This window comes from Nerophis ophidion, linkage group LG24 (assembly GCF_033978795.1).
Source record: "Nerophis ophidion isolate RoL-2023_Sa linkage group LG24, RoL_Noph_v1.0, whole genome shotgun sequence".
Classification (NCBI taxonomy): Eukaryota; Metazoa; Chordata; class Actinopteri; order Syngnathiformes; family Syngnathidae; genus Nerophis; species Nerophis ophidion.
In genome coordinates this window covers 15,483,017-15,495,602 of record NC_084634.1, presented here as the reverse complement: position 1 = coordinate 15,495,602, position 12,586 = coordinate 15,483,017, and the positions used below count along the sequence as shown (strand labels likewise).

The window sequence follows — 12,586 nt, the reverse complement described above, 5'->3', positions numbered from 1 at the left end:
CCGTAACCCATTCCGTCACTCCTCTCTCATTCCTAAAAGCAATACAAGATCTGAAAGTGTTTTCTCTCTCTCTTCTTGCTTTCTTCCTCCTTTCTGTAGCAGCGTAAAATGTTCTTCTCCTTTGTGAACTGATGTTAGTTGGGATATCAAATACTTTAAGATCCTATTCTTTTTTGGACATTTCTTCACGGAAATTTGACGCTGTCAAAGTCGCAATACACCGCAATATGATGGTAGTATTAAAAGCTCTATTGTCGGCCAATTTTTTTTAAATATATCTATATGGTATACAGTGGGGCAAGAAAGTATTTAGTCAGTCAAAAAAACTCATAGCCATAGTACACATTCCTCTTACATGTGTGTAAGAGGAAAACATCAAACAACAAAGGACATTGGACATTAAAGACATTAAAGCAGCAGATAAAACCAGACATTTCTACATACAGCTATGGATAAAAAGTAAAAAAAACATATCCACTGTGGTGGCCTCTGCGGTGTTCCACGCCATCGTCCGCTGGGGTGAAGGGAGCATGGCCAGAGACAGGAGCAGACCCAACAAAGCAACCAAGACAGCTGACTCCACTCTCGGCAGTGTCCAGTCCGCATGGATGAGCGAGGATACGTCCAAGGTGACTGAGGTGTGTGGTGTTCTTGGGATGCAACTCAGTATTCTTCTTCCTCCAAACACGACAAGTTGAGTTTATGCCAAAAAGTTCTATTTTGGTTTCATCTGACCACATGACGTGGGGCGGTATAGCTCGGATGGTAGAGCAGCTGTGCCAGCAACTTGAGGGTTGCAGGTTCGATTCCCGCTTCCGCCATCCTAGTCACTGTCGTTGTGTCCTTGGGCAAGACACTTTACCCACCTGCTCCCAGTGCCACCCACACTGGTTTAAATGTAACTTAAATATTGGGTTTCACTATGTAAAGCGCTTTGAGTAACTAGAGAAAAGCGCTATATAAATATAATTCACTTCACTTCACATTCTCCCAATCCTCTGCTGTATCATCCATGTATCCATTTTGGTATAAACTCAACTCGTCGTGTTTGGAGGAAGAAGTGAAGTGAATTATATTTATATAGCGCTTTTTTCAAGTGACTCAAAGCGCTTTACATAGTGACACCCAATATGTAAGTTACATTTAAACCAGTGTGGGTGGCACTGGGAGCAGGTGGGTAAAGTGTCTTGCCCAAGGACACACCGACAGTAACTAGGAGGACACAAGCGGGAATCGAACCTGCAACCCTCAAGTTGCTGGCACGGCCACTCTATACTGAGTTGCATCCCAAGAACACCACACCTACTGTAAAGCATGGGGGTGGAAACATCATGCTTTGGGGCTGTTTTTCTGCTAAGGGGACAGGACGATTGATCCGTGTTAAGGAAAGAATGAATGGGGCCATGTATCGTGAGATTTTGAGCCCAAACCTCCTTCCATCAGTAAGAGCTTTGAATGGTTGACCAAATACTTATTTTCCACCATAATTTACTAATAACTTCTTTAAAATTCCTACAATGTGAATTCCTGGATTTTTTTTTTCACATTCTGTCTCTCACAGTTGAAGTGTACCTATGATGAAAATTACAGACCTCTGTCATCATTTTAAGTGGGAGAACTTGCACAATCGGTGGCAGACTAAATACTTTTTTGCCCCACTGTATATTATATATTAATTTGTTTTGTAAATCAAAAATTGTGACTAGGGATGAAAGTGCTTCCAAAACCCAAATTACACAATGCCTACCTTGTCTATTTTGGTAGGAATCTTACCTTCAGACACCATCATTAGGTCCACAGCTCTGAAGTAAATGCCAGTGTTGTCAGCATTAAAATGAGTCATTTTCACTGTAGCTACAATAAATGTGTATTTCTGATCATGTTATTTTCCAACCAGGCTGTGTGGAGCTAGTTTCATTTAATATTGTATGCTACAGTTACTTTTACACAGGAGGTGGTTTTAATATCATATTAGTCTAATGATATATGAGGATATTAAAGCTTAATGGACTCTAATGGTTAAATATATGACAAGTTGGTCTTATAAAAGGCTCTTGTAAGACCGAAGAGCATTCAACATTAAATAGGGGTGGGTAGGTTTACAGTAAGTGTTAGGTCGTTTGACAGGTACCAATAAGTTGGAGTTTAATGCCGTCGTGGTCTACGCACTACTTGGAGACAGTATCCCTGCGGATCAGTTAACATGATATGTCACTTGTGCAAACCTTTCTGTTTTTTTTTAAGAGTAATTCCTCTGCTTCCAGTGTCTGAAGGAGGTAATTAAACGGAGACGCTCCCAATGGGGGATTGGAACCTGCCGCCATGATGTCTTGTTTCCTTGCAACAGTCTATGCCTCTAAATATGCAAGTTGTCACGGGAAAACCACACAAGGAAATGAAGGGTCTCGAGACGACTGGTTTACAATCTCGCGCATACCATGTTACAAAAAAGATGACACACAATGTTGGGTGTAGAGAACATTTAAACATTCTGAATGTTTGAATGAATTTGCAAATGGTTAAAATTGTGCACAAAGCAAACTTAAGCCTGCTACCCAAGAATGCACAACAATTCGAGAAATACTGGCTCAGGGATAAATGTAACTTAAAATATTTTTATGCACGTACACTTAAAACTTTTATTATATCAGTATGTGGAGTTAATTTGCAGAATAGTTTAAGTAAAAAAATCAATGTACCGTATTTTTCGGACTTTAATTCCCAGTTTTTTTCATAGTTTGGCCAGGGGTGCGACTTATACTCAGGAGCGACTTATGTGTGGAATTATCAACACATTACCATAAAATATCAAATGATGTAATTTAACTAATTCACGTAAGAGACTAGATGTACAATATTTCATGGGATTTAGCGATTAGGAGTGACAGATTGTTTGTTAAACGTATAGCATGTTCTATATGTTATAGTTATTTGAATGACTCTTACCATAATATGTTACGTTAACATACCAGGCACCTTCTCAGTTGGTTATTTATGTGTCATATAACATACACTTATTCAGCCTGTTGTTCACTATTCTTTATTTATTTTAAATTGCCTTTCAAATGTCTATTCTTGGTGTTGGGTTTTATCAAATAAATTTCCCCCAAAAATATGACTTATGTATGTCTATTTCCTTCTTTATTATGCATTTTCGGCATGTGCGACTTATACTCCGGAGCGACTTATACTCTGAAAAATACGGTACTAGTGTTGTCCCGATACCAATATTATGCATTTTGATACTTTTTGGTACTTTTTGATACTTTTCTAAATAAAGGGGACCACAAAAAATGGCATTATTGGCTTTATTTTAACAAAACAGTCTTACGGTACATTTTGCATATGTTTCTTATTGCAAGTTTGTCCTTAAATAAAATAGTGAACCTACAAGACAACTTGTCTTTTAGTAGTAAGCAAGCAGACAATGTCTCCTAATTAGTCTGCTGACATATGCAGTAACATAGTGTGTCATTTATCCATCCATCCATCCATCCATTTCCTACCGCTTATTCCCTTTTGGGGTCGCGGGGGGCGCTGGCGCCTATCTCAGCTACAATCGGGCGGAAGGCGGGGTACACCCTGGACAAGTCGCCATCTCATCGCAGGGCCAACACAGATAGACAGACAACATTCAGACTCACATTCACACACTAGGGCCAATTTTAGTGTTGCCAATCAACCTATCCCATTTATCATTCTATTACTTTGTCAAAATTATTAAGGACAAGTGGTAGAAAATGAATTATTAATTAACTTGTTCATTTACTGTTAACATCTGCTTACTTTCTCTTTCAACATGTTCTATCTACACTTCTGTTAGAATGTAATAATCACTCATTCTTCTGTTGTTTGGATGCTTTACATTAGTTTTGGATGATACCACAAATTAAGGTATCATTTCGATACCAAGAAGTTACAGGATCACACACTGGTCATATTCAAAGTCCTTATGTGTCCAGGGAGGTATTTCCTGAGTTTATAAACATAATATAATTTGTTTTAAAACAAAAGAAGATGTGATGCCAAAAAATATCGATGTTATTATAGTAGTATCTACTAGATACACTCCTGTACCTGGTATCATTACAGTAGATGTCATGTCAGGTGTAGATCCACCAAAGGCGTTTATTTACATTGTGACGCCGGTGAGCTTCAGTGTGTAGTACTTTTCAGAGGCGGTATAGTACCGAATATGATTCATTAGTATCGCGGCACTATGCTAGTACCAGTTTACCGTACAACCTTACAATGTACTAATATGATCCAATTTAAGAAACTATTTAAACTCAAAGTGTTTACAAAGTACAAAGTAGAAGCAACATGACAAACATTCTGAACTTATTGATACCCTTATTCAGGGGTTTCAAACTCCATTCACCTGGGGGCCACCGGATGCAGAATCTGGGTGAGGCTGGTTCGAAAAAAAAGTTTGCATACTCCTCAGCATATGTAGTTGTATAATGACATTTCAAATTGTATCCCTTTTGGGGTTGTGGAATATATTTATATTTAGCCGGTCGGCGGATAATAGTACCGGGATAGCGAGCGCAAAAAAGTGAGGGCTCCCGGAGTGTTATCCGGCGTCACAATCAAATATATTGTAGTGTTCATCGTGTGAGGCGATGCAAATTAAACAATAAAAGAAACAAATAACGGTTTGCATTGGTAAAGGGTATCGGGGACTGTTATTAACAGAAAGAAAACCCTCATCTCCATGGCGACGTCTATGTCGCTGTCACTCATTTGCCGCTTTTCCACTAATGCAGGAGTAGGCAACCCAGAACGTTGAAAGAGTCATTTTGGACCCAAATAACACAACGCTGTTAAGTGCCATTCATATAAAACTTGCGGGCCGCACTAACATTAAATTTTCATATTTAGGTGGGGGCCGCAAAATAACGTCTCGCGGGCCGCAATTAACCCCTGCTCTTATTCGTCTCACCATATGAAATACAATGTACTTCATTGTTTATCATGTATTTATTTATTTATGGAGAATATTGAGAACAGGAATTGAACAAAAGTGTTAGCAATTGCTATGTAAAGGAAAAGTAGGAGGATTAAATAGCTTGTGCTTCTTACAACTCTTTTTCGGACATGTTCAAAAGAGGAACTGGAATTGTTGATGGATCCAGTTGTAATTGTATGCACGTTTGAAATAAACTCAAACTGGACTGAACCGAGCTACCGACGGGTTCATGGCCACAGAATCGTTCGGCCAACACGACACGTACCAACCATTGTAAACCTACAAAATCTGATGGTTTTAGGTTCAATAAGTTTTTTGCGAAGGATTGTGTTTGTAAGACTTTTTTTAATTTCAGAATAATTGTTTTTTTAATATACTTAATAATACTAAAATTTGTGAAAACCGCAGGGAATTTTTGGTTGAAATAAGTCTCATTTTTAAAAACACGGGTAACAAATAGGGGTTTTCCGATCTGATATTAATGTAGGATATCGGTCTGACACCAGCAAAATATAAATGAATATCGGATAATGTCGGCTGGTATCTAAAATATCCGATACAAGTTCTCCGGCAGCGTGTTTACTTGTTCAAATCTGGACAGCCAGTCAACATCTAAATGACCTCCAATAGAATTAATAATTTTAGTCAAGTCATTTACAAACGGTAAACATGCTACGCTATAGGCTACTACAAGCTAGCAGCTACACAGCAGCTAAGCACATAAAAGCACGCATTTATAATAAGTGGCCTTAAATGAACAATATTGCAGTGTAAAACAGCACATAATCAATATAAAGAGGTATCAAATAATTATAATCGCATAATACTTACACATAAAAAGTATCCAGTAACAATCGACTTACTTTGTCATCAATTTAAATGAATGAATTATTGTGACCACTCTGTGTCGCCAAAAATCAACCCCCCCCCCAACTTTGATTTAAAGACAGCATAAGTCTATTCTAGTAAATAAATAGGTTATTCTTGTTCAAACCTACCATTGTTCTCTGCTTAACTCATTACACTACATCAATCCTTTTCTAATATTCCTCAAAATAATACAAGTATGTAGGATTCATACTAATATCGGTATCGGCCGAAACTGAGTTGTATCGGGACACTTCTGGCAAGAAGAGCATCTTTTTGTTGTGGAAAATGTGTTGGATTGTTATGTCTGGATTTGTTTAGTTAATGGATGCTGACAAATATACCTGGCTCAAAAGAAATCCTGAATGGGATCGCATCAAAAATTAAGATAATCATAAGGAACAAGCGGTAGAAATGGATGGATGAATAATGAATTGTATCCTAATTAGCGTTTAGGAAATTACTTTTTCAAAAGTAACAAATTATAATTAGTCCTACTTTTCCAAAAAACTAATAGAATTAGTAACACAATTACTCTTTAATAAATTAATTAGTAGGGACAGTAATGTTTGTGTTACTTTAAAAACAGAAAAACTAAAATATATTTCATGTTTAATGAAATTAGAGTGTGTATGTGCCTTTAAAAGGCAGTGCCCTTTGTTAAGTGATGTGTGACATCAACGAGAGGGACTGACAGAGTTTACATTGCTGTTTCGTCTCCCTGTTTGACAAACGGGGTATTGATCATTGATTTATTGTTCGTTATTTCCACGTAGTAGTAGTATGTGCAGGAGTGTGCTTTGTTTGCTGTGTGTTGGACAGCGATTTTAAACTTGAAAAACAAGTCGATGGCGTTTTAAAATCATGTTTTTATCACCTTTGTCTTTTAGTAAAGGTAAAACCGTTTTTATCTTTTAACCTTTTTGAACAAGTCGTGCATGCTTTTATTTCAAGTGGCCTGGACTACTGCAATGCACTTCATGCTGACATTAACCAAAAAGCTCTCTCCCGGTTGCAGTTATTTCAGAACGCTGCAGCACGACTTTTAACAGGGGCCAGGAAACGCCAGCATATAACCCCAATTCTTCAGAGTTCGCACTGGCTCCCTGTTCATTTTAGAATTGGTTTTAAAACATTGCTGTTTGTTTTTAAATCTTTACATGGACTGGCACCTCAGTATATCTCGGACCTCATCCAAATTTACACTCCTGCGCGCGTTCTGAGGTCCGAGGGCCAGCTCCAGCTCGTGGTGCCCAAGATCAGACTTAAGACCAGGGGAGACAGGGCCTTCTCTGTGGTCGGCCCTAAGCTCTGGAACACTCTACCCCTCCATGTTCAAACTGCTTCCACAGTGGAGTGTTTTACGTTTCGTCTTAAGACCCACTTTTATTCTTTGGCTTTTAACACTACGTGAGTTGTGTGGTCCTCTGTCTTCTGTTGTCCTCTGTGGTTTTTTTTATACATTTTGATTTCTATTTTACTGTTTTAATTGCTTTTACCCTTTAAAATTGTTTTTAATCTTATTCATTTTTATATTGTTTTTATATTGGTTTTATAATTATTTTTTGTTTTTATTCAGTCATTGGTGGAGTATAATATTGTTTTTAATATTGTTTTTAACATGGCTGTGCAGCACTTTGAAAACATTATTGTTGTTTAAATGTGCTGTATAAATAAAGTGAAGTGAAGTGAATTATATTTATATAGCGCTTTTTCTCCAGGGACTCAAAGCGCTTTACATAGTGAAACCCAATATCTAAGTTACATTTAAACCAGTGTGGGTGGCACTGGGAGCAGGTAGGTAAAGTGTCTTGCCCAAGGGCACAACAGCAGTGACTAGGATGGCGGAAGCGGGAATCGAACCTGCAACCCTCAAGTTGCTGACACGGTCGCTCTACCAACCGAGCTAGGCCGCCCCCATATATATAAAGTGTATTGGATTGGATTGATGCTTCCTCTTTCTATTTGAAATCAAGTTCATTCTCTTTCGGTGCTTGCATTTGTAAAAAGATAGTAACATACAGTAAAATTAATTAATTAACGCCGTCATTGTGAACACCGAATCGATTCGTGAGGTACTTAAGATGGCGAACTCTTTTTGTTTGGGACCTAACGTTAGATGTTTTTCCACCGACATGTCAATCAGTCAACAGGGTTGTTGACCGCCAGGAGTCAGCTATGGCAACTTTACCTTTAACGCCCCATTTTTTTTTTATCTCTGTCCTCTACAGGACCAAGGAAAAGTTGGTGTTACCTTCAACATTGGGACGGTGGACATCAGTGTCAAGGAGTTGACAACATCCATAAACGACGGCAAATACCATTTGGTTCGATTCACCAGGAACGGAGGCAACGCCACCTTACAGGTTGACAACTGGCCGGTCAATGAGCACTTCCCCTCAGGTACTCTCTCCTTTATGTTCAGCTACAAGGATTTGTGGTGATTTATAGTTTGGACATCTCTGGACTCCACCTGTTTGTAAAATCCGAGGCTAACAGCTTGAAAAAAAATAAATGCCATAGTATAAAAAGCATATCGTTGCTTAAACCATCTTCCAAGCATTGATTGCGCGACATCTAGCCAAATCCTTTCAGGAATGGGACTGAAAGACTCCAACAGATGTTTGGACTGTGGATAAGGGAGAAGATAGCGGCGTGTGTTAGAAGTGGCCTTTTGGCCAGATAAAGCCGCTGTCTGCCTCTATCTCGGCAGAAGCAGCACAGCCACGGAATATAAATGGGGTCATCAAATAGAGCCCACTTCGTCCGCAGGGCTCTGGCATTCCCTTGATTAGGAACTTTGGAACTCTAAGGTTCTGCTCAGCTTGCTATCTGGCTGACGGTGAGAAAGGTGGGAATGAGGAAATATTGAGTATCTGCTTAAAAGACTAATAAGGGAAGTAGTTTGCTCTCCGGTCCTTGTTAATTCTGCCCAAAGTTTATTTATGTCCTGGAAACACAAGGGACGTGTGCCAGACGGAGATCTTCCGTTCCAAAAACGGACGCCCTCGAGGAACAAGCAATCGAGTTGTCTCTGTGCTGATTTGCAGGCAGTCCATTAAAACTGCCAGACCTCTGAGATGTTGACACATGCCTCTGATCTGGGCTTGTAGGCGTGAAGATTTGGGCTAAAACTTGTTGTCTTTCTCGCGTGAGTCACTGCAAAGACCCATTGAGAATTAATGGAAGATTGGGATGACTGAGCCATGGCATCCAGTAATTGGGCGAGAAACTGTATCACGATGTAAGGGATTTATGTCGGATGATATCGATAAATATTGGTATTTTTTTCTGACCTAAAAACATTTTTATCTCAAAATCTCTCAGCTATTTGGTGCAAAAATAACGAATGTCAGGAATGCTTCATAAAGTGTAAGAAAATAGTGCAAAGTGTGAAAATGTAAACATGAAGAAACCTGAGAAAAACTATTGTATTTTCTGCAGGTTTAGTGGCAGGAAGTTAAATCTGTGCTCTGAAGGGCGAGCGCGAGGTGGTGTGGTATTCCAGGTCTTCAATCAATCAAAGTTTATTGATATAGCCCTAAATCACAAGTGTCTCAAAGGGCTGCACAAGCCACAACGACATCCTTGGTTGGGGAACTTTGCAGATGTCTGTTTTCAAAACAATTTCTTTATTTTGACTTTCTCTTCCCGTCCCAGAGCAAATAATCAACCGCCGGACAATCAAACTAGAGTGTGATCACTTCCTGCGAGCACCTTCAAAGTACCAATGATTGTCACACACACACTAGGTGTGGTGAAATTTGTTCTCTGCATTTACCATCCCCTTGTTCACCCCCTGGGAGGTGAGGGGAGCAGTGGGCAGCAGCGGTGGTTGCGCCCGAGAATAATTTTTGGCTGATTTAACCCCCAATTCCAACCCTTGATGCTGAGTGCCAAGCAGGGAAGCGATGGGTCCCATTTTCTATAGTCTTTGGTATGACTCGGCCGGGGTTTGAACTCACAACCTACCGATCTCAGGGCGTACACTTTAACCACTAGGCCACTGTGTAGGTTCCCGTTCCCGTTGGTTCCGGTTATTTCAACGAGAAAAAAAAAAAAGATCTATCAAACAAATTTTTTTATTGATATTGATAACATGTCTATCGCGACATATATTGATATCATTTTATCGCCCAGCCCTACTCAGTAAAGAACCAACCTCCAAAGATCTGTTCACAATTGAACTGCAGAAGACGCTCGCCAAGTTTTTTCAACGTCTCTTAGACATGATTGAAGGAATGATACGTGAAGGAATAATGACATCGTAGAGTTTGAGTCGTCCCCAGAACGCTGTGTTTATATGTTTTTAACACCATATCCAGGGGGTTTTAAACATTAATTTCCTCATCAAAATGTAATTTCTGTGTTTTACAATTAAATATTGTAGCGCGTAAGGATGGGAGTCGGAGGAGGTGTGTCTTTTCTGATCAGCAATCGAGCGGAAAGTAAATATCCGTGGCTTCTCAGTTCAACACACATCGGAAATGTGTCCCGTGAAAACCCATCCATCCATCCATTTTCTACCGCTTATTCCCTTTCGGGGTCGCGGGGGGCGCTGGCGCCTATCTCAGCTACAATCGGGCGGAAGGCGGGGTACACCCTGGACAAGTCGCCACCTCATCGCAGGGCCAACACAGATAGACAGACAACACTCACACTTACATTCACACACTAGGGCCAATTTAGTGTTGCCAATCAACCTATCCCCAGGTGCATGTCTTTGGAGGTGGGAGGAAGCCGGAGTACCCGGAGGGAACCCACGCATTCACGGGGAGAACATGCAAACTCCACACGGAAAGATCCCGAGCCTGGATTTGAACCCAGGACTGCAGGACCTTCGTATTGTGAGGCAGACGCACTGACCCCTCTGCCACCGTGAAGCCCCGTGAAAACCCGTTTGACTGAAATTCTTAACAATTACAAAGGTTTTGTGGGTGAATTATGTAAACTCACTACAATATCCCTCCCGAAAATTTGTTTTTGTTTTGATCTAAACACAGCATAGAGTTGCTGGACGGCGAGACGACAGGGCGCCGAAACAAGGAAACAATTTAGTTAGTTAGCTTAGTTAGCATCAACTAGCAAGCTAGCTTGTTGTCAATTGGCAATTTATCATCGCATCTATGTTTCAATAGTGACTCATTAGGCCAAAGTCCCTCCTAGGAGTTCGTTAAACCATGACCTTTTTTTTTTTTTTTTTTCCAAAAACATCGGGGATAATGTTTGGCGCCATACTATGCCCACATCTTATTGCGTAGGAAACATTTGTTGGCAATTTAACATTGCCTCTATGTGTTGTTTTTGTCATTTCAATAGTGACACATTTGGCCAAAGTCCCTTGGAGGACTTTGTTAAAGCACAACTTATTTCTGACGACAAATGGCCGAAAATATTGGAGATAAAGTTTGGCACCATACCATGGCCAAATCTTTTGGCGTAGGAAACAAATGTCAGCAATTTATCATCTCCTATATGTGTTGTTTCTGTAATTTCAATATGGACTCATTTTGCCAAAGTCCCCAGGAGAAGTTTAAGTACAAACTTTTTTTTTGTTTTTTTGCCAAAAACATCGGATATAATGTTTAGCACCATACTACGGCCACATCTTATTACGTAGGAAACATTTGTTGGCAATTTAACTACGCCTCAATGTGTCGTTTCTATAATTTCAATAGTGACACATTTGGCCAAAGTCCCTAGGAAGAATTAGTTAAAGTACAACCTTTTTTTGGGCCAAAAAATTCCCCAAAACATCGTAGATAAAGTTTGGCGCCATACCACGCCCACATCTTTTGGTGTAGGAAACATTGTTTGGCAATTTATCCTCACCTATATGTGTAGTATCTGTAATTTCAACCATGACTCGTTAGGCCAAAGTCCCTAGTAGGAGTTTGTTAAAGTACAACCTATATTTTTGGGCTGAAAAATAACCAAAAACATCGGAGATAAAGTTTGGCGCCATACTATGACCACATCTTTTTGCGTAAGAAACATTTGTCTGCATTTTATAATTACCTATATGTGTTGTTTATGTAATTTCCAACGTGACTCATTTGGCCAAAGTCCCATGGAGGAGTTTGTTAAAGTACAAGTTTTATTTGCCGAAAAATGGGCAAGAACATTGGCGATAAAGTTTGGCGCCACAACACACCCACATCTTATGGCATAGGAAATACTGTTTGGCAATTTAACATCGCCTCAATGTGTTGTTTCTGTAATATCAATAGTGACACATTTGGCCAAAGTCCCTAGGAGGAGTTTGTTAAAGTCGACAATTTTTTTTCTGAAAAATGGCCAAAAATATCGGAGATAAAGTTTGGCACCACGCCCACATTTTATGGTGTAGGAAACATTGTTTGGCAATTTATCATCACCTATATGTGTAGTTTCTGTAACTGCAAGCGTGACTGGTTTGGCCAAAGTCCCTAGGAGGAGTTTGTTAAAGTACAACCTTTTTTTCACCGAAAAATGGAGGACAAAAAAATAATATGTTCCTGGAGACTTTCATGTGCGTCCCGTCATGATAGACCTCGATCTTCGTTTTGATACATGAAACTAGTAGGAGGGGCTATTTTTTTTTCAAATTTTAAAGACTGCGCTAGAGAAGAACATTTTAAAATTTCATTTTCGGGACCCCAAAACTATTAATATTTTTCGCCATACCTGATGCGCCCGCAAAATATGGTGTTAAGGGCCTTTAAAAATGCGTCGAAATGTATAAAAGAAAAAAAACGCAGCAATTTC

General features: G+C 39.6%; 1 protein-coding gene across 14 annotated transcripts in view; it reads left to right on the top strand.

The window, feature by feature from the left end:
- The window catches only part of nrxn3b (neurexin 3b), a 799,837-nt gene that overhangs the window by 664,181 nt on the left and 123,070 nt on the right, over positions 1-12,586 (top strand). For all 14 annotated transcript variants that reach the window (XM_061886827.1, XM_061886825.1, XM_061886819.1 and 11 more), the window contains one exon: positions 8,071-8,242. In XM_061886827.1, coding sequence (XP_061742811.1) covers positions 8,071-8,242 — 172 coding nt within the window. The remainder of the gene's footprint in view (positions 1-8,070; positions 8,243-12,586) is intronic.